The sequence below is a fragment of the Caloenas nicobarica genome, chromosome 13, assembly GCF_036013445.1.
Source record: "Caloenas nicobarica isolate bCalNic1 chromosome 13, bCalNic1.hap1, whole genome shotgun sequence".
NCBI classification, from domain to species: domain Eukaryota; kingdom Metazoa; phylum Chordata; class Aves; order Columbiformes; family Columbidae; genus Caloenas; species Caloenas nicobarica.
Window position 1 is genome coordinate 11966030 of NC_088257.1, and position 22961 is coordinate 11988990.

The 22961-nt window shown below is 39.5% G+C and overlaps 1 protein-coding gene across 3 annotated transcripts in view; it reads left to right on the top strand.

Moving 5' to 3' along the window:
• Positions 1-22961, top strand: part of TTC1 (tetratricopeptide repeat domain 1) — a 32164-nt gene continuing 9203 nt past the window's right edge. Inside the window, exons 1-6 of one of the 3 annotated variants that reach the window (XM_065644275.1) lie at positions 1-41; positions 625-957; positions 11418-11478; positions 13383-13495; positions 15489-15525; positions 17263-17411. In XM_065644275.1, coding sequence (XP_065500347.1) covers positions 634-957; positions 11418-11478; positions 13383-13495; positions 15489-15525; positions 17263-17411 — 684 coding nt within the window. In that variant the 5' untranslated portion in view covers positions 1-41; positions 625-633. The other 2 variants (XM_065644277.1, XM_065644276.1) reach the window with 2 other exon arrangements.

The following is a 22961-nucleotide window of genomic DNA, read 5'->3' on the forward strand; positions in this document are numbered from 1 at the left end:
GCGGAGCGGCGAGCGGCGGCCGGAAGGGGCGGCAGGCGCAGGTGTGTGGCCGGGGCCGGGAGCGCGGCCTGCGGTGGGCCCGGCCCGGGGGGAGGCGGTGTCATGGGGGGCGTGGGCCGCAGCCCGGCCCCATAGCTCAGGGGGCGGTGTAGGGCTGAGATATCAGAGCCGGGAACAGCTGCCTGGGGCCTGGCTCTGAGGGGTCGCGATGGGTCTGCAGGGGAGCGCGGCGCAGGCGGGGCCTGGGGCGGCGGGGCGGTCGCTGCACACAGTGCGCAGGGGGCCGGGCTGGGCGGGGGGCTGCTGAGGCCTGTGGGTAGGCAAGTATGTGTGACTTCAGTCCCACTGCAAAGGAAAAGCCCCGCCACAGTGCGGTGCCGGCCCTGGGAACCCGAGCTTGTGAATTAACTCATTTATGGGAACAGGGTACCAGCCCCCTGGCGCTGTATAGTGCATAGAAGAAGCATGTGTAAGTTGCTCCTTCCCCTGAGGGATAATAGTTTCCCTCCGGTAATGTCAAGAGTACTTTTAGGTACTTTAGAGATTCGTTTGCTGACAAGGGATTTATATTGTGCTTATTCTGGGTTATTTCTTTCTCGTTTCTAAAAACCTAACCCCTCCAAGGAGTCCAACATGGAAGAGTTTAAAGATGCAAGCCCACCTGAAGCATTACTTGATCACTTAAAGCTTTCTGATCAGAAGTCTTCAGAGACTGGCCCCAAAGATGCACAGAATCCCCAAAACATTGAAAGTGGATATACACCATCTTCAGCCAAAGATCCCACAACAGCAGATGAGCGTTTCCATGACTGTCATGACTCCTTTGAGACAAAAGAACCTCTGCTGGATGATGAAGGGAATGTACAGAATGATGAGAATAGCTCAAGGAAGCAGACAGAACTAGATGAAGAATACTTACTAGAACTAGAAAAAGATATGCCAGAGGAAGAAAAACAGGTAACCCGAATTATGTATGTCCCAACATACAACTCTTGTCATTTTTTTCCTTTTTTCTTAAGCACTGTCCTTTTGATAACTTGTACAGCTTGGCCTCTTGAACAGGTCATGTTTCAAAGAGCTGATCCAGCCTTTTAAAATCTGAATTATCCAAAGGAGCAGTTACTTGTACTAAAAATTGAAATAGTGGCAAAAAATACTACCATATTCTTTGCGCTTGGGGAAAAGGTGGAATTCTGACATATTGTAACTTACATGAAGGGAAGACTTCAGCAAACTTTATTTTATAGTCCGGTAGGCATGAATTAGATCTTATTTTAATAAAGGAAACAGAGTCCTTACTGGAAGGCCAGCTGCAGATTTTAGATCATAGGTATCATTGAATTATTATTATGATGAGGCAAGGAGAGAGAGGAGTAAGGAATGGCAGCTGACAAGAGAACGCAGGCAGCATCTTAGGCAAGCATTAATTCACAGGGGAAGATAGTGTATTGTATAGCTGTATAGTTTTATTCTGGAAACTCCCAAATCACCAGGAGCAGCAGCAGAAGTTACTACTGTAATGGACAAGTACTACTCAAATGAGGTATTTGATGAAAAGAGGAAATGAAGCATTGCATCAAATTAATTTTTTCTGAGGTGCTTAAAAATTATGAACGTTTCAGTCCATTTATACGGGCTTATTACTCTTTTGTAAAGGCAGGCAGATCTTTTCTAATTCAACTGAGTTGGTAAAGCTGGACTGTGCTTTCGTAACTGTGTTGTATAATAAATGCTGGCTATACCTTATCCAAAAAGTTGGAAAGAGGGAGGGCCTTGGCAGTAACTTGGCTATACCGTGCTCTTATGGTCAGCTACTGTAAATAGAGAATGAAGGGCAGAAATATGCAGAGCTAAGATGCCAGAGGCAACCAGACATTTAAATTGTTACAAACCAGTATAGAGAAATGTAATCAATTTGTGGCTCAAATAATTCTCTTGCTGGTAGGGTGGGGTTTCTGATCAAAATACATTAGTGAAGACAAAAAGGTCATTTTTCATCTGTAGTACAGATTGTTGTGTTAATGTTAATTGGAAAAGCAATATGGGACTAGTGGGGAACATGGAATATAATCTCCCTAAACTAAGAATGAGACTAAATGTAACACTTGTCTGCTGCTTCTCTCAGTTCTGATATCTGTAAAATGGGCACAATGATGCTTGCCAGTTGTAATACTTTGAGCTCTAATAAGAAATAATGGGAGCAGAGGGGAGGCATCTCAAGAGGTTGTCTGGTGCATCCTTTGCCCCAAAAGGGCCTCTGGAGAGGTCATCTAGTCCAACCCCCTGCTCAAAGTTAGATAAAATAGATGAGCCTGCCCAGAGCCACACAAACATCTCAGAGCCTGAAGACTGCGCAGCCTCTCTGGGCCTATCTTCTAGTGTTTAACTACCCTCATGGTGCAAACTTTTTTCCTGATTTTTAGTTAAGACTTTCCTTTGTTGCAGCTTGTGACTGCTGGCCCTTCTTTTTTTCATTCCTCCAGGAAGAGTCCGGATTCATTTTCTCTAGCAATGAAGTCTCCCCTGAGCCGCCTTTTCCTAAGGCTGAACCGACCCAGTTCTCCTGGGCTGTCTGCTGAGGTCAGGGTCTCCAGTGTCCTGACCATCTTGGGGGCCCTCCACTGGAGTCCCACTGGGAAGTCGATGTCTTGTTTTATTTTTCTGTAGGGAAGGGACAGAACACCAAAACTGGGCACTCTCCGAATGCGTTCTCTCAGGTGCTGCACAGAGGGCAGTGATCACTTTCCTTGACCTAATTGCTACACAAAAAAACCATTATTCCATTTCCCTTGCATCTTTTCCAGTTTAGACTGAACTGTCCTTTTTCAACTTGCATTTATCGCTTATACAACAAAGAGCATTATCATCGTGAGTCATGATGAGGCTTCTGAAGCGCCCTGTAACTTGGAGGCAGCTTGAGAGTTTCACAGGCAAAATGCTTAAAACTGGGGGTGGATTATGTTTTAGAATGGAACTCCAGAAAGCGCAGCAGGGCTGGAAATTGAGTGTCTTAGTTTTCATGTTCCTCTTGTTTCTGTTGTATTGTTAGGTAATAATTTAATTTTACACATGAATTTTTGCCTTCTGTAAAATGAGCAAAAGAATTGTGAATGTTGAGTGCTTGCATTCAGCTTTGTGGAAATCTGCTGAAAAGTGCTATGGGAGTACAAAATAATAACTGTTTAAAGCTGGAAAGATTTCCTTGGAGAAGGTATTAAGACAACTGTGGTTCTCGTTTTCTGTAGGTTTATTTCCAGTGGTATTGAGCAATTGTGCCTTTCAGCTTGGTTTATGATTACACCTAATGAAATTGAAGGATTCCATCTCTTAGTATCACCATAACAATTAGATTGGCAATATTTATATTGTGAACTTTATGTTCCATGGAGAGCTTTATGAGTGGATTATATATGCAGTCTTTAAAATATATCTGATATTTTTAATCTAACAAAATATTATTGGTATCTTTTATAAGAAGAGCTTGAGAAATCCAGGAACTAGAGATTAATTAGACACTTACAGCAGTTCTTTTAACTACTGTTGTAGCCTATTTGCATGATCTTACCCTGCATCACCTTACATTCACTGTGTAATAAAATCATGGGAATGGGTCATTCCTGAATTGCCACACCGGCTTTCCTAGTAGTACTTTGAATTGATGGCTACAAATTTTATTTTTATTTTATTTTTAAAAGTGAAACATTCTATATGTATTTTTTGATTATGAAAAGAGTCTGTTAAATGATGCAGCTTTTGAGGAAAAAAACCTGCAGTTACGTTCTGAAAACAGCTGCTGTACATTCATTTTTTCAGAGTTTTTCAAACATTTTAAACCTCCTTCCAGTTACTCAAAAGGTCGTTTTTGAGAAGAAGGACAATGTGATTTTTTTGCAGGTGGAGAAAATGAGGCAGAAATATTCAGAACTTGTTTGTTTGTCTGTTTAGGTTGTGACCAGACACTAAGCAGCAGCATTTGCTGCTTAGGCAGCCCTTGATCAGTTATTCTCAGCCCCCTGCTGCCTCCTTCATTGTGCTCGCACACCTCTCTGTGTGAATGTGCAGTGAACCAGTTATGGGGAATGATTCAGATGAAAAATCGTGCTGTATTTTTAGATCAAGGGCAGTGCTGGTAAAAGTAGACATCAAATGGCAGCCTTTTGATGACACACAGGTTAGATGGATTTTCTTCAATTTGACTACTTGCCTAAATAAGAAAAACTTCCTATGGACTGTGATTGCAGCACCAACCATAAACTATGTACTCAAGTTGTAAGGAGGGCTGGATGTTAGCCCTGCTCAGACTAAATTCATGGAGCCACACCTTAATAGTTTGGTTTTGCTTCGTTTTAACTGAGCCCATTTTTATGTTTTAGCAGCTTTAATAAATCAGTTCTTTTGAGCAATGTTCTCCAATAACTAGGCTGTAGAAAAGAAAGTCTCTAATTTATTCTGGAGATGCAAAAACAGATTCTAGTCCTTGCTCTGTGTATTTATGTGTATCGGATGAGCAAGCTTTCATGGTAGCAGCTCTGAGTAGAAATTCTCACCCATGCAGAAGCTGCTGCAGAGATCGAAATGAAGGAGCAAGTGGTTGTATAGTTTCTCTCAATTATATTTTGAGAGTCCCATACAGTGAGATTTCTAATTTTAAGCAACAGGAACTACTTGCAAGGAAACAGTACCAACACTGTGAGGAGTTTTCTCTGCACAATGAAGCCAAATAAGAACTTGAAGGGATATTAAGATACAGACCTGCAAGAACTATTCTTTTAAAAGCCGATGTAGCATAGAGTCTGGTTACTTGCCTGGACTTAAAACTCTTGAGCTTTTTAAGAATTAAGCTGCCTGAAACAAAATTCACTTTTATAAGATTTTGTTGTCATTACTGTTTCAAAAGCATGCTGATTGCTGCCTCAGCAGAGGCACTGAGCAGTAAATTGCTTTTGATGCGTTACAAACAGATTTTTCTGGTTAGTTGTCATTGACAGTGATGGCTTTGACATTGGTCTAGTCTGCAGAATTAATCAGAAGACACCCAGCAGCTGTTACATGGTAATTGTTTCAGTCTGACCTGGTCCTCTTCTGGAGGGACACCCATTAATTATGAGTTTATCCAGCAGCAAGATTCTGAATCCTTCGTGCTCTTCCATCATGACAGATGTTGTCTTGTTCTTTGGGCCTTGGACCAAAGGATCAAAGACCTGGCCTAGTAAGCTCTTATTTTGGATATGGAACACTCCTTTCTAGGTGCTGTAAGACCCTGGTATAAATATCTAATATTCCTCAAAAGCAGTTCCATTCTTTGGGCTGTTGCATATGTGTTAGAGCTACAACTGGCTATAGTCACACTCAACTTCTATTTTAGCAGTACGAAATATGTCAGGAAGACAAGGAACACAGCTCTAGTAGAGGAGATTCTTAATTAGTATCTTGTTAGCAACTCTGTAAAAATTAAGTGAAACTGGTCTTTGAGAAATAGTATTTTGAGTTATACTGTGATTTTTTTTTTCCTATTTTCTCCAGAAGTTCTAGGATGTATTAGAGAACATTGGTTTAATCAAGAAATTTCCTTTAAACTGCTCCCCTCCTAACCCTTTCTTCCCCATGCTTCAGGTTGATCTCATTGTTCTTCCATAAATTGTAGCTTCTGTATAGAATTTGATTTTCCAGGGAGTGAAGGACTGACCTGGGATTTCTTCTGAGATGGCTTCTCAGGTGTAGTCATTCATTTCAGCATTTGGTGTGTTCCTAGCAGTCCGTCCATATAGTATAGTAACCTTGACTCTGTCAAAGTTGGTGTTTTTTCTATGGTATTTACAAAATAAAAGCTAAGTTACAAAATGGAAGATAGGATATGACAAAGCGAGTCATCTTTTGGAGCAGTCCTCAGGTGTTGATCAATTGGAAATGGTGTCACAACTCTTTTTAGGAAGAATTATGTGGTTGGATCAAAAAGTTATTATTAATACATGAGACAATCCAACTGACTGTACAGCAGTAAAAGTTATTACATAAATTACTGGCAAATACCAATAAGGAATATCTCTTTTGTTAACAATTCTCATCAGCATTCAAAATTATTTTGTATAGCAATAAAACTTGCAAAACAATGGATTTTGAAGGCATCACAATGCAATCTTATGAAATATGATAAACAGTGATCCCCTTATTCAAATGACCTACTTTAATAACCTGAATCCTGTATACAGCACCAATACTAAATATGGTATTGTTTTGGTCAAATTGGAGGAAAAGATAGATTGCTAGAGTAAAACTGCCTGGTCTAATAGCTTTCAAAATAGAATAAAACATCCCATTATATTTTCCGAGGCAATCAAAGCTCAGAGAAGAATATTTGAGAAGTGTATCTATATCTGCTAGAGTAATTAATTCCAAGTGCCAATGAGAAGATACATTTTTAAACTAAAAAATGTCTTTTGCTGGATGGCAATTTAGTAGAACGAGTGAAAAAGTATACCTTCATCTTCCAGCGCTGCTATCTGATTTTAGTCTAATATTCTTCTTTGCATTTCTCTGAAAGATACTGATACTGTCAAATTGTGACCTTTTGGACTTGTGGTGGTGATGGATTAAGTGCTCAGCTCCAGTTCTCTGCCTGGGGCTGTTGCCTCTGGAACAGGAAGGACGGGATGGCAACTATTGTCACTCAGGAGTAGGCACAGTTAGTCTGGCATGTTAACTTAAACTGACTGCCAGGGATGGATGTGACCTATTGTCTCTGGAAGTGCTGCTTACAGTTTCAGGAAAAGGTAGTGATTTGTCAGTAGAAAGACTAATGTGTCTCTACTAGCGGGTTACAATGAGCGGAGAATGGCCAGAATCTAGCAATGCTCATGACTCTTGAGTGGAGAGGGCAGCTTCGGCACAGTTTTCAAGTGATGACTCTAGCAAGGTTCGAAAAGGGATTTTTTGAGTGACTACAACCTTAAATTGAAATTCAAGTCCTTGAATGCATGATACAGCAATAGCTTCACAAAACTGCAGGGGGAAGCAGATGACTACTAATGAATGACTTAGAAATATAATTGGTATTTGAAGCTGAAAAATATATTCCTTATCTGTTGAAATTCCATGTTTCTGTGCACCCTTTGAACCCCAGTAATTTTAAATGGACTGTTACTTTATGACCTTTACAAAAGGGTATATGAGATGCAGATGTGCATTGTCACACTGTATAAATAGCCTGACAGAGAAGAGGCAGTGTGCGTTTGCTGCTCTTGACAAAAGTGGAGCCAAGAACAGTTTCCTAGCAAAGTTACATCAATTGATCAAATAAAATGCATAGAACAGTCCGGGGAAGCATGGTTGGAAGCGTCACAAGCTGAGGGTGTTTGTCCTTTGGCACTCACCAGCTGTATTTAAAGAATTCCCTGCTGGCACTTTTGTTATATTGGTTACTTCCAAAACAGTGAAAATGTGTAGATTGCTTTCTTCTCTAATAGTAGAATAATGCTTTAATGCTTTTATTTTAGCCCTGAGTTTTTCTGAACAGAGTAGCTGAGGTCCAGGGACTGTATTTGATGGCCTTTCTTTTGAATTGTTGTACTTTATTGTCAGAACGCCAAGCCGTCTTTTCTTGTTACTTCAGATCAGGCCTTAATCTTCAGCATCTCTTGCTTGCCAGGCAGGTTTATGTTAAGATCCTAATTTCTTCAGAATATGGTTGACTGTAATTCAGTATCCAAATCTGTAAACATTTCTAATCAGATCCTTTAAGAATTATATTACTAGTTAAATGTAGTTATTTTGTCTGGACTTTAAAAAATAATTTTCTTACTTTGTACATTAAAAACTAATGCCTGTCACTTGGAATTTGTCAACTTTGTGTTAATAAAATTTGTGAAAAACCAAACCTTGACATTTTGCTGACTTTGAATAGCAGAAAGTCATAATGGAGTGTAAGTTGGAGGAGTCGTGCCTGACCCCAATGTTGTATATGGGCAGCCTCAGGGAAGATAGTGGATCAAGATCTTTCCTTAGGCAGAGCATTCCAGGAGTTCAGTCTGACCTACTTCCCCGCTGAGGAAAGGGCAGCCTGCCCTGCAGCTACTTACATCTTTTGCTGAAAAATGAGTGGGTGGGGACACTGAAATGACATTGTGCAAAATTTGTCCCAAGGACAAGTCACTTGCAATTTTTTCACTCTGGGCTGATATGATCACAGTAAACTGATGACCAGTCAATTTGTAATTGTCCATCGAAGCTGGAAATGCAGCATACTGAAGGAAGAGGTTATGTCTTCTAACAGCACTTTAGTTTCATTTTTTTTGTTTTGTTTCTACCCTCAATTTGAACACAAGACAGATTCTAACAGCATACACTGGAGCAGTCCTTTCAGGTTAAATGTAAATTCATCCAAAATAGTTGACTTTCAACTGCTTTTGTGCTAGGATTTTCTGTTAAAGAAATGTATGTATAGGGGAATAAATGATGTATTTATTTAATAAATACATAGTGTGCTTTAGAGGGCAGTGTGTTTAGGATGTGATGTGCTAATACATATGCGTTTAGGTTTTGTGGAAGAGCCAGAGGAATTTGCTTTCAGGGATAGTTTGCTACTCTGTATCGCTTATGGGTAATACTTCAATTGCAAATCCAGAATGATGCATGAGGAATCCTTTTGACTTCACCTTTTTGAAAAATACTGTGAAAACTTGTACAGTTTGGAACTTAAGGGACAGCCTGAAGCCTGTAATACAGGGATATCTTCAAAATGTTGTTCAAGCTATAACAGAAATACTGGTCTTGAACCAGCACTGCATTGCTGCTTTCCAGGGAGCTGAGAAAGCCGTGAAACCATTTAGGGTGTTCTTAACAATGCTGCTGGCTTCTGAGACATGCTTAGACAACGACTTTTCTGGTCTAATGGTCAGAAGTGACCGCAAGACTGTCACTGACATTTGTGTGTCTGTAACAGTTATGTGACTAACAGTCGTCTGTCCTTCAAGTCAGTGCAGTTTGATTCACAGACAAGAGGACACAGCAAGGCACAGGAGTTCGGAGGACGGTTATTGGAATCACCAGCTTCTGAGTGTGACAGTCCTTAACTCTTCAGTTGATTGGAACATTCATCTGCCCGTGTTTCCCCAGCGACCATGGCCATACAGCCACCTTGGTCTTTCTTCTCTGCTGTTGAGACTCCAGGTCACAATCCTCTTGGTTAACTGAGACGGAATCCCACAACTGAGAAATTTTTTTTCTTCCTTTTACTCTTGTTTGTTTGTTTGTTTGTTTTAATGTAAAGCTTATTCTCCTGAAGCCTCGCTACAGACCACTTTTTATATTAGTGTTTCATGCTTAACTGGAGTAAACGTAATATTTTTAAATAATTTTAATAAAAGTGAAATAATGATAATACAGGTAAAGTTTTTCATCCAGTATTCCTTGATTTTAGGGTTTCTGCATCAGGCGACCATGCTGTAGTTCTATTTTATACGAAAAAATCTATTTCATTATTGTAGAGTTGTAACTCTACCTTATGCAACAGTGAATCAGTTAATGGCACTTAAAGGCCAGTTGTAAATAGGGCATGAGAAATGGAGTCAGTAGGGCTGGTGTTTCGAGCATTTCTTATCTTGAATGAGGGTTGTCTGTGTAGGTCCTCCATGTTTTGCAGTAGGATCATCATCTCCAAACCTTTTATCTGCTGAAATCTGGCTGCTTTGTTCACCGGTATGAAAATTACTTCTGTTTTGCTTTCACTTAACATCCCGAATGCATGTATTAAAAATTCCTTTCTGCGGATGGCCAGCTGTGCGTGCGGCACTGACCTTGCTGGAGCTGTTCTGTCTGGCACTGCGAAAGTTTCAGTACAGCTTTCAAATGCAATTATGCACTCCTTGTGCTGAAGAGCAGAATCCTGCATACATACAAAGATTTTGTGCTTTTAATGCAGTTTATGCCTTAAGTGCTCAAATTTGTTTGTATGCTCATATTTAGAAAGCACCAGCTGGCTTGTGCACATTGGTGCCAGTGACACTGTGGAAGGACTTGTGGAAGAAAGCCCATTTCTAAATAGTGGTGCATGTTTTGTCTGACCTATGTTTTGGTTGTTTTGGGTTTTTTTAATGTGAGGAGCGATCCATATTAGTAAACATATTTAGTAGGCGATAGGAAAAAAAAAATTAGTGATCTAGGCATTATCAACAGGGTCAGATGATATTTTACTGTGCAATTTTGTGTGTCACAACTGAATGCCATTCCCCTGAGCCTAGTTTTCAGAGTTGGTCATCTGTTATTACTAAGATGGTGACAGTGGTTGGGTGAATTACTTTCCAAAACCAATAAAAGCAGGAGGAGAGAACCTCTGATTTTGTATTGTTTGTCAGCTACTTGGCATAGCTGTGAGATGGTGCAGTGCTCCACAAAGAGTACTATATTTAGCTGTTTCCAAGGAGATGTTCTGTGCGATATTGATAATTGCATTAATCCTTGATTTACACAATCTGCAGGAAAGGAAACTGCTCCTTTTCCCAGTGTTGGCTTTTTAATTGCTCAGTGATCTGTAATTTATAGACAACTTGATTTAAGTCCTTTGTGTATGCGTGTTGGGGCAAAATCAGTGGTCAAATGATCATTTTTATACCATAGAAATGGTTTGTGAATCTGAGCATTGCTTTTTGATGTTACTGTCTTATACTGCTTTGGTGTTACTTGCGTGAGGTAGGTCTGCGTGTGAAACACTTCCATGGTAAATAGGTTGAAGAGATGGCTGGATGACATCCTGTGTTTTCTGTGTCAGAGGCTAAGAGCATTCATGTCAACTTCGCTTGTGCTAAGAGTACTGTTAAGATATTCATGGTTGAAAACACAACTCTGCTGAGCATGTGCAATTTTCACTGTGTAACAGAACAATCTTTCTGTCTCTGGGTCTGATGGTTTAGTCACTCCACATAAGAAATCTTTCAGAGCAGTATTATCCACAGACGTGTTTCTAATGCAGTCGGCTCAACATGCTTTGTACGTATCTGAAAGCAACTATAAATTTCTGAGGTGGAATTATTTCAAGCAAAACTTTTGTTACTTTATGTCTAAAATATATTCCACATAGTTGACCTGCACTGATTGAATTAAATTGAGTTGGAAAGGAGAAGCAAACAGCCAGCTGAAAAGCTAATGTATTAGTTTAAACCATGTAATTCACTATGAATGCTCTTTCTGCGTACTGTTGTCCATGAACTGGAGCTTTTTAACTGCCTTGTTGGTATACTCCATTATTTCATGGATATATGAAGTATATCATGTCACAATGACTACAAGCAAGCAATCGTGGTACTAGCTAAAAAGATGCAGGTTCTGTTTTATTCTGATTTCCATTCATACTTTATTTGGAACTGTGGGTGACCTACTTGTTCATTTCAATTAAATACTTTGAGACATTGTCTTTTCTTTTGTAGAAAAGAAGAAAGGAGAGCACAACGCTGAAGGAGAAAGGAAATGAGCAGTTCAAGAAAGGAGGTGGGTTGATAATCTCTTAACACCATATGGCTATTAAAGAATCTTAAATTAATACTTAGCCATCATGGTGATGTTGCAGAAAACCCGTAGGAAGATCTCACACCTATCATTGTTGAAATTGATCATCTATATCATTTTTCATCCAGCTCTAGAGAACAGAAGGAGATAGAAAATCTCCTTAAGAGTTTAAATCATAAAGACTTGGATTACTAAAGTAGGATTCTCATGAAAGTGAAGTGTTTAAATCCAAGAACATGATACAGAATTGACTGCCTTCCAAGTGCCGGGCTTTCTTTAACTAATCAGAAAAGGCTTCCAGTAGGCTCTGAGTTTTGCTAATGCATTTGCTTAGAATTGATGCAGGACTCGGTGACTCAGTAGCTCTCTCGTACCTTTGTACATTTCTGTGGTTTTGTCCACTGATTCTATCTGTTGTACATTTTATTTATGCATAAATATTATATAGTATATATATTATATAGTATATATAGTAGTATTATGTAATATATATGCTAATATATTCTATATATTAGTATATACAGACCTCTATATATACTTATATGTACATTTATACACATATATACATCTCTATACATACATGTATATAGAGAGATTTACACACGTGTGTATGTGTAGAGATGTACATGTACACACAAATATATATATTTTTAAAAAAAATTAGAGGTATGTAAATTTCTATCTTATGCCAGAACTGGACATATTCCAAACATGGTTAATACATACCAATGGGGTTGAGCTCAGTGATAAATATCTGTACCAATGCTTTTAATTAAAAAACATAAAGGGGGAAGTGATTTTGATACCTGCCTTTCATTTAATGTTCTGGTGGCTAGAGGATTCACAAAGAAAGGAGGAAATGCTGATTCATGCTTTCCTCAGTCAGCAGGGACGCAGACAAGTAACCTCCCCTTCCCAGCAGTGCCCCCTGATAGCCAGCCAGGGGCCTTCCTGTTGGGGATCTGCTACTGTGTGCTCAGAGACATTCCTGGGGAATGACGGACCAATTCAGGCGAGCAGCAGAGCAGGCAGAGGGAACTGCTCGGACCGTGAAAGCAGCAGCAAGCCTGTAATGGTGGCTGAATCATCTTGTGAGGTCTCATCCATAGCATCTTCTTGACAAATTCGTTGGCAGAGCTTTTCAGTATACCTATGGCTGTCAAAGTGCTTGCTAATCAGAAATACACATCCTTTTAGCACCTGTATGGTCACCAGCCAATGTGCACAGAAAGAATTGCTCTATTTTGAGGACAATGCACTTGTCAGCTGGCAGAGCATTGTTCATAGTCAGTATAGGGCCTTTTCACTCTTGACTCTATCTTTGTTAGAAAATGAGTAACTTGATAATCCCATGGGGTTTACCACTGGTCCTTGCTTTAGACCAGATCTGATGCCGGATGACCTTCAGGTGATAACAGGTTTGTGGTGACTGACCTTTAAGTCAGTCATTAGAGATGATGTGGCAAATAAAATATCTGTCTAGCTGCTTTGAACAGGTATCGTTGCAGTGACATGTTTCAGCACATGCTTCCTATCAGTTCAAAGATACACTTAATCTGAAGAGATTCAACCTCTAAGGCTGGTGCTCAAATAGAATGAAACCATTTCAGAGATGAGAATTATATGCACATCATGCTGCACTTTTTACATTAAGCTCAGGACTATATCTCTGCTTTTACAAGGGTGTTGATTTTGAAATAACTAACTGTCATTGATCTATGTACTAGTTAGTAATGCACTTTTCTGAGTGCAGCTACTGATTCTGGTTTAATACTGCATCACATATTGAGAAATGTTTCCAAAGAAATCTTAGACATGTGGTTCACTGACTGTACTGGCATTTGAAGTAAATGGTCTGTTTTGTTTTTTTCCTGTTGCATCTGCAGACTATGGAGAGGCAGAAGACTCTTACACGAAGGCCCTGCGGATATGTCCAGCCTGCTTCCAAAAAGACAGAGCTGTTTTGTTTTCAAACAGAGCTGCCGCAAAACTGAAACAGGTGAATATTCTTTTTATTTTATGAAACCATGTATTGATTATATGACAAATGCAATAATGAAATCATTAGGGGTGCATAAAGGAGAGCAAAGAAATAAAGCTGTTTGCAGGTTTTGCTGCTTGCTCAGAGCATGAGGGAGCATGCTCCCTGTGGAAAGGCTGGTATGCTTGGTTTTGCTGAGCATGAACACAAACCTGTCAGTTGAAATTGGAACAGCTGTTCAAAATTGCTCTGCTGCATTATGTTTAAAACACTGATTTTTTTTTTTTTTCATTCTCTCTAGTGAAATTCAAAGTTCACATGGAACAGATCTCTTTAAGCATGTTTAGGGCATGCAGACCATGCATTAGACTGTTCACAACGGTAGCTAGTGAGTGTTTTTTCTAAAAGCCTGGACTGTCACATAATTCATCTAATTGGCTCAAATGCTTTGAAGCATAAGCAGGACTTCCTAGCTATGGCTTTATTAATTCAGTTAGTCTGCTTCTTTCACAGTTGCTCTGTAGTAGGACAGACCTATATAGCAGGGCACAGTCTGGAGAGAATGGCTGCAGCTTTCTTCATTTGTTTTGTATTCCTTGACCAGGGACAGGTCCCCAGCTGTTACCAGAATCACCAATGCAGTTCGGTAGCATGGAAGGCATAGAACACAATCTGTCTGAACAGAAACTTCACTTCTTTAGAAAGAGAAGATACTAAGAATTCAAGAGAAATTACTCCTTATTTTTGCCTTTGTTTTTAAGATTAAGTTGTTATAGAAAAATAGCACAGTAACCCCTATCCTCAGTTTACCATCCTGCAAAGGGAACTTACTTGCACTTTTCCTCCACTGTTGAGACAGATGCAGCTCTGTTTAGAAATGCACCTCACAGCCATACTTAGGCATAAATAAATAAATTCTTACTGAGCATAGAGTATTCTTGTTCAGTAAGAATTATCTACCTTGCCGTTGAGATACTGAATTCTTTGAGCAGACAATAAAATCTGTAATAACAGAAGCTAGAACCTTTCAAATATAAAAGCTGTAAACTGAAAAACCTCCTCACAATCCAGATGTTAACTATTCATATCCCTGGGAAACTAATCCAATAGTCCCCAAAGGAGCCCGAGATGCTAAACGAACTGTGCAGAGCTAGTGTATCTCAGCAGTATAGATTGGTGGAACCTGACAGACCAATACATTACTCTGAAAATAGATACATGTTATTAATAGCTTCCCCATTCAGTTTATTCTTCCATACCTGCTGCACCCATTTGCTTTGCACTGCAATAAAAGCTTGTGAGGCATTCTTCTGTGAGACAGCTTCTGTTTAATGGAGGAGAAACTGGGTGCTTGGGTGTAGAAAGATCACCACTACTTAGATCAACAACAGAAGCATGGCACAGCCTGATTTAACAAAAAAAAAAATTAAGCCCTTTTATTTTGGATGAAAAGAGGATCTGTGTCTCAGCTCTTCTGCTTTTTTTTTTTCTTGTTTCATTATGAGCAGATTGCTTGACTTTTCATCTCCTAACTGGTAGTCCGGGTGCACTCAGATCTTGTCCCTCCCACTTCTGGAAGTCTCATGCATTGGCCCTTGTGGAGAAAGCTGTATTAGTGCTAAAGGCAGTAAAGTGTCTGCTTTACAAATGTCTTAGCTTGTACAGACAAGAATTTATCTGGGAGTCCTGGGAACCATCTATTCCAACCCTTAATTAATTGACAAGGGTAGAAAAGCGGTAGCTCAGTTAAGCCAGGGCCTGCAGATGTGACTCAGCTGTTTGACAGTGGCTGCTGAGCGCAGAGCGATTAGTGGGGCAGCCGGGCGGTTTGAACACTGGCAGCTAATCGCTGGTAAAGAGCTTTACATCAGAAGCAGTGGTATGAAAAGCCTTGATTACATGAACATCCCAGCTCCTTGGAACACCAGACAAACCTTTTTGCTTGCAATTGCAAATAATCTGTTTCCCGAGAAATATGACTTAAATGTAACAAAACTATTTTGTGTTCTAGGACAAGACGGAAGCTGCCCTAAATGACTGCAGCAAAGGTATGACTTTTTTTGTGTGCTGTTCTTGTGCCAGATCTTTCGTACATAAATCACGCCACTTAGTGCCTTACTGCAGAGCAGTAATTTTGGGCATAAGGGTCTTTAAAGAACTTATAGAAAACTGTGGTGGAAGACACCTGAATCTAGAATTATTTATGTTATTTATTTTATAAAATGTCAAACTTTTCCTGTCTGTAATAATGTACTTCCTATTCTCTTGTGCCAATAAGCAGTCATTTGTACTTCTTTTTAATACAAAAGTATTTTTATTATGGAAGTTGTTTCCTTACACCTACTATTTTAAACCCACTTCCACCTGCCTTTGCCCCCCAAATCTTGGTTTAATGTCAGATTCCAAAGAACTGTGAGGCCTTATAGAACTAAAAGAGTTATCAAGTCCCTTTTATGCAAGGCTTTTGCTTTGTCACAAGGGCTTATGCTCTCCCGTTCTTGTACTGCGTAGTTTTCTCTCTGTAAGTTCCGGTGAAATCGTTTCAGCTGTGCATTGCCTTATTGCTTCCACCCACTCACACATGCTCGAATATTTGTTAAACTCCACATGACAGCTGGGGAAAAAAATCCAAATTACCAATCAGAAAACTAATCCAGTGGCTGCGTGCCAGTACTGCTTGTACAGTAAATAGGAGTTTGTACATGCTAAAAGTATTCTTGAAGGTAACAAATTCTAGCTGGACTCTGTCACATTGGAGGTTTGCCTTGTTTTGGTGGTGGTGCATTTTGGAAGACAATTCTCCTAATTTTGTAGTGGCTGAAGGGGAATCTGTGCTTTGCAGCAGTGAGAGGTGAAGCTGCCATCGCTTGACACTCCCCGGGGACTTGGCTTACAAACTGCAATGCAACACTTGGAGCACAGCAGAGCAATTCACACTAACCTGCAACTTGCTGACTGTAGCATTGTCTTTGTCCTTCTAGAAGAAAAAGATAGAATATTTAGCTAGATAATCCTAGATTTAATTGTCCCAAGAACCATTTGAATGGGTTAGTAAATATAAAATGGGCAGTCTTTCATACTCCCTCTTTCTGTGATGAAAAATGGATGAAGAAATTATTGAGAAATTACTATTTGCAGGTTAATGTTAAGTTTAGCAATCAGTCTTAACTGCATCCATAAACACAGTCATGGCTGCCAAGGAAATAAAGAGAGGATAAGCTTAAATTCAGTCAGTAGCTTGTAGAGCTACTATTACCATTTGTGGATTCCCAACCCAATTTTGAGTGTTTGATATTAGAGTCAAGTCAGAACACCAGTAGTTCTCCTGGAGTTTGTCACAACTTGAACTGAGATAAATAGGGAGATGCTTATTTTCTCTGCTATATGTATCTTTAGGTATACTTAACTTTAGCTGTAATCAAATAATATATACTTATTAAATATACAGAAGCTGAAAAATATCTTACAGGTCCTTAAAATTTCTGAACCATCACTTAGAATCTCTGCATATATAGTATTACAAATATTAAATGTTTCTGCATTAGAAATCTCTTCTGTCTGCAATAGATTGTAGATATTAAATGAAATAGGATCATTTGCATTAGACTTTCACAGGCAGATGTGTGCCTTTCTGAATTGTGACTTAGCTTTTAAACTGTGACTGTGCTTGTTTCAAAGCTACATTATAAAGGTAACTATTGAGAATTTAATACACGCTTAAGAATTAATTTGAGGAGTGTAGAAATGTTTCAAGTAAAATACTGTGCTTTGTTTTTGGTTTCTAGCAGTGGAATTAGACCCTAACTATATTAGAGCTTTGCTGAGGAGAGCAGAACTATATGAAAAAACAGAAAAACTAGATGAAGCTCTGGAAGATTATAAGGCAGTCCTAGAAAAAGACCCATCAGTTCATCAAGCCAGAGAAGCTTGCATGGTAAGCCTTTTTAGTATACTTTGGCATAACTTTAAACCAAGGTCTCTTCTTTCGTATTCTAAATATTCAGTGCTGTTTATGCAAGCAGCTTCACACGCTGCAGTGGTGATAACTTTTTTTCAAGTCTGAAAGTGTAGTGCTTTTCTCATGTGGTTTGACATCAGGAATATTACATCAACTGCCACAGCTTCCATGACAATAAAGCATATCCCTCTTTTTACTTTTGTAAAATGAGTGAAAGTAAATGTGTGTTCTGAGCTGTAAGCACATAATTACACATATAGCTGTTGAACAGTACACACACACACACTTCATTCTAGTTTTCTGACTGAAGCTGTCAATTGTTTTTATGCATGTGCTAGAAAAGGTGGTCTGAACCACTGCTGCACTTTAGCAGCCATCGTTTCACTAAGGATCTGCTGCGTGGAGATCAGAACACAAGCACCCTGTAATACAGTTCTTGCTAGCTGCTTAATTAGTGGGAGTCTGTTTTTCTTTCAGTAGAATTATATTTCTGATGGGTGAATTTGCAGTCGAATGCCTTTATGGCATAATTATAAAATAATTACTTTTTTTGATGACTTGATTGTATAACTTTGAGAATGGCAAAGAGAGAGGATTCCATCAGTCTTGTGTCTATGTTTGCAGCTACTTTAAAATATTGATATTTTTGTTTCTTGACTTAGCCGTTTTCTGTTCATATTCTTTGCTATGTCTTGTGTGTATATTGGCCACTTTGAATATTTTACTAATAGTGACTGAAGTCTGCTATTAATCTTCAAACACTTCGCCTTTCATGTGAAGAAAAAGGCACCTCCTGGTTCTGTTACTTTCTTCCTTTTAAAAAAATTCTCCAGCTTAGTACTGTATTCCAATGTCCACTTTTAATCAAATTACAAGTACTTCAGGATAAAACATTTCTTGCAAGTTTCCTTGGCCTTTAGGACGTGTCAGCTTGGATGAAAAAAGGTAAAAACCCCAGCACTTGTGGAACCCCAGTCCAACAGGTAAATAATCCCTCCTCAGTGGGGATTTAAAGTCACTGCCACAGCCTGCTGATTTGAGGTTTTAAGTAACTCTTTGTGTAAAATACCAGCAGGAAGTGATTTTTCTAGTGATATTTAGTATGGTAACGGTCAGTGTGGAAAATAGCTGTGGATTTGACAAGTTCAGAGGGTCTTTTCACAAGAGTGGCAAGAAGGGAAATCTGTTTTGTGCAGAAAGCTCTTCTTACAGGCTGCTTACTCTTCTTATTTTTGAAAAGAGGTTTTGAAGGCTGTTTTGAAAGGACAAATGTGGTAGAGATGTGGCCAGACAGCCTGTGGTTTTGAAGGAACATGTACTAATGAAAGGGAGCCACTATAAAAAGTACAGAGGTGGTCACTTTTTATCAAAGTGGGAGCTTCAGGTTGTGGTAGGTGAATTTTGCAAGCACCAGAGCTCCTGGAAAGAGCTGATGATCTTCTGCAGGGAAAACAACAGCTGAGCTATTCTTTACTTCCATTTTAAGGTAAATTGATGCAATTTAAAAATGTAATTCTTAGTTGAGCACCCGAATCCATATGCTAATACCTGACTTTATTTGTATCTGGTTAAATTTTCAGAGAATGTCATTATTTTAGTTCGGCTTCACATCAGTGAACCTGCAAGATATTCTGCCCCATAAAGAAAAAAAAATCGTTTACTTCACCTGCAAAATTATTTCTAAAACCACTTAGAATATGTTGATGCAGAAATATTTTTGAAAGGCTTAGGTTTAATTGTTTTAACTCTCCATTAAGGAAAATAAATCATTAGTAGTGAGGTTTTTATTTTCCGCCCCCCCCCCCTTTCTCCGTACTCTGGTATTGTGACAAATTAGAAACTGCTTTTATAGCATATTAGACAAGAAGCCTTGCCTGAAATTACTTCCTTTGGGACTGGATCAGTTGCACTGATGGCAGAAAAATATTCTGCGTAACTGTGTAACTCCTGTGAGTGGTAAGGGTGTGGTTTCACAAAATAGCTGAACTGATCTGCTGCTCACAGAGCTGTCCTGTTGTGTGAGCGCAGGTCCCGGCTCGTGTCCAACCTCGGCGGTGGCTGGTTCTGTATGGGACTCTAAAGGGAAAACCACCAACGAGCAAGCAAAAAAAAGCCAGCGATCAAAAAGCCCCGTATCATATACTTTCGTGTTGCTGTGGCTTTTTGCAGTCAGACAAGTCCTGCTGCAAATGCCAATGAGAAGGAAATGAGACGTGGTCGAGGCAGTGCAGGAATTGGGGCTGAACCTTTGGGCAGCACCCACTGACAAAGGTCAGTTTACTGTGAGACAACCCCTTGATGCTTGTGCCTGCATCTGGCTGAAAGCAGGAGAGCACTTCTTCACCTCCCTCTTGGCAATGGCTTAATAAATGACAAGCTTGTCAAACATCATTACTGCATGGGTAGTGAATACGATGGGTCCATCACAGTCTAGAGGAGTATTTGTGTTGGCCTTGTTTCTAGCCTGCTCGCTGAGGCTGGATTATTTGATCCAGGAATTCAGCCAAGGAGTCTGCTGACAGTTTTAAAGGAAACGATGGGTTTTTGTTTCTGGAGCTTGTAGTCTTTTGGCACTAGATGAGTGCCAGAGTGAGGCCTAGTGTAATCTAGCCAGTTACTTGGTACAATGGTGTGTAAGGAGTGCATTTTAGCAGTTCATCATACAAAGAACAACTGTGAAGATCAGACATTGTCATAAACCACCAGTCAGGACTCCACAGATTAAGCCTTGGGAACACTGTCAGTAGTTGGTACAAAATGTAGAGTGTTTAAAATACATATGTTTTAGCTGATTGGAACCTTGTGAAAATATGGATAATGTCCTTTATACCTCTTGCAAAACCACGGTTTTCTTTCAGTGAGTATGTCTCTTATAATCCCACTAAAGAGCCTTTGCTTGGTAACTGGTGGAGATTTGGGCTAGAAGAGAATCATGAAGAGTGCTGCTTTTTTCCTGGCCATCTTTCAGGAATGTTTTAGAATGATCAGTAATTTATTCTTAATTTTCATAGCTGGGAAGTACAGAGGTTGACTGTTTCATATACCTTCTGCTCCTTGACCTCATTTACTAGGCAGAGGCTTTAAACTCACATGTGGTGCAGAACACTTTGTACAAAATGCCCTCAATTTACACTGCACTGGTATTTAGGACATTCTGCCCTGAGTCGGTCCTGTTCTTTGTCAAGTTTCAGGGTAGAAGCAATATTTTGAGACTGAAGCTTAAAACTCCTCTCTTGAAAAATTGTGAAGGAAATAACTGACATCTAGTTTTACCCTTTTAAAAATATTCACAATAGATCTCTACATTTCATAATAAAGAAACAATTCCAGCTATAATGTTGACTCCGTATACATGGTTAACATATGTTATATGTGGGAGACTAAGAAGCTTTGCTTTTTTGTAAGGTAAAGTGCATTGCACTTTGCAGAAATACCACAGCATTTTTTCCTCCTCACTGGTAATGAAAATGATGCATCAAGAGAATCTGCAAATTTGCTTCATTCACTCTTAATCTTTCTCCTTCCCGTGCACAGAAAATATTTCACATACTGCTTTAGGGAGAATGTCACAATCTTGTTAAGTGACAGTTTAAAAATATTAAATACACAGTAGTACTTTGCTTTGATTCCTGATTTGGTAGCTGCTCTGAAATTTCAGTACTGTTTCTATTTCAGGGGTAGAGTGCTAGTGTTTTGATGTAAATCCTAGTGTCACACACTTTAGTTACTTTTGACATCTTCAATGGCAGTTTAAACAGATTGAAATTATAATGTTTTGTGGTCAAATAATCCTATTGATGCTTACCCAGAAAGTGTTCAATTATGTAGTATCAATCTTTAGGTTTTGTTTTTAGCAGGTGTGTAACAGTGTTGTGTGAATTTTAGCTTCAGCACAGTTTTTGAGGGATTGGCAAGCCAGATAAACTTATTTACCAAAAGAAGCTGTACTTTGAGATGAGTATCATAGACACCAGACAAATAGCTGGCCTTACGGACACCTTTCTATAGATAACTAACTTTGCAAATACATTTCTGGAGTGAGAAATGCTGAGTGTTTGGAACAGTAGTATTCAGACGGACAAAACATGGAGTATGTATTTCAGATCAAGGATTTGTGTCTTCGTTTCCTGCTGAAGCCTGATGTCCAAATGTGAGAAAGACGCTCCGTATACGCCAAGCTCATCCAAGATTCACCAAATCTCGCAGCCGCAATGCAAACTGAACTCGGAGCCTGGGGATATCCGCACATGTTTTCATGCAGGCAGCTTAGATCCAGATCTACACCCAGTTTAATAAGCCCCTCTGGGTCAGCAGGAGTCAGATGGGGTCTGACTGGGCTCATTAGGTCTGGCTCACTGGTGGTGATGCTGGGCCTGGGCTGGTTTTGAGCTTAGCCATCCATGTGTGTCTACATTGTATTCCTCAGTTCTCCATTTTCTGGTTTTTTTCTGGGGTGTCACTGTAGAAAATGAGCTGTATTTTCCTGTGTTCACCAGTGTATCCTGCTTTGAAGAGCAGAGGAATAGCCAGGCAACCTCGTCGATGGGCTTTTTCTTGAGGTGAACATCTTATTTCAGTGCAGCAATGATATCAGGATGACAAACCTATCCGTGATGACTGGAGCTGTAAATGACAGGAAGGAACAAGATTAGGAAATGAATTCTTTAACTATGTTGAGAAGCCAATTATCACAAGGGAAGTGTATGAGGAGTGAATTCCACACCTGTTACCATAGTCTGCAACTGCAATTAATTTACTGATAGCACCACTACAGTACGTCTGTCTTACTTGCTATGACCCCCACGAGACAGCATAGTTATGCATATAATTGCATGCTGAACTGCCAGAATTACACTGTAATAAGCATAGTTTAAAAGCTTAAAATAGTACTTCTGAAACATATGAAAAAGATGTATTAAAAGTAACTGTCATTCATAATGTATTTTGTTTTAATATTCTATTTAACTGATGCATAGAAAATGCAAAATTTAAATGATACAATGGTAAATTTAGTTGTAGTGAACATAAAGTTATAATTAAAAATTGTCATTACAACCATATAGCAAAACATTAGTACTGTGTAAGGACGGAAGATAAGTCACGGCCGTTCTAGGCAGAAATGGGGATCTCAGATCATTAGGAATGCACAGACCATGCAGTTACGGAATGCTCTCTAGAAACGTGGTAGCTTTTTGACGGTGCAACAGATTTTAACACTGGTGCCAGTTCTGAGGTGGGAAGAAGCACGTTCATGAGCTGTTACTTGGAGCAGTACCTTGCCCAGGATGAACTGTTGGAGTTTCCTCCCTTGAACTCCCAAATCCAGGGCCCCGTTTGGAATGCCCTGTCCTTACAACTGTGCATTTATTGCGTAATAAGATGCTGCTCATTAAACTATGTCCTGAAGTTCATAGACAGTTAATTCAGTGATCTTCTGATAAAATACTAGTATTTAGAAGATCTTCGTGTTTTCTCAGTGCGAATTTCCCTCAGGTGCGATGCTGCTGAGAACTGACTTTATGGATG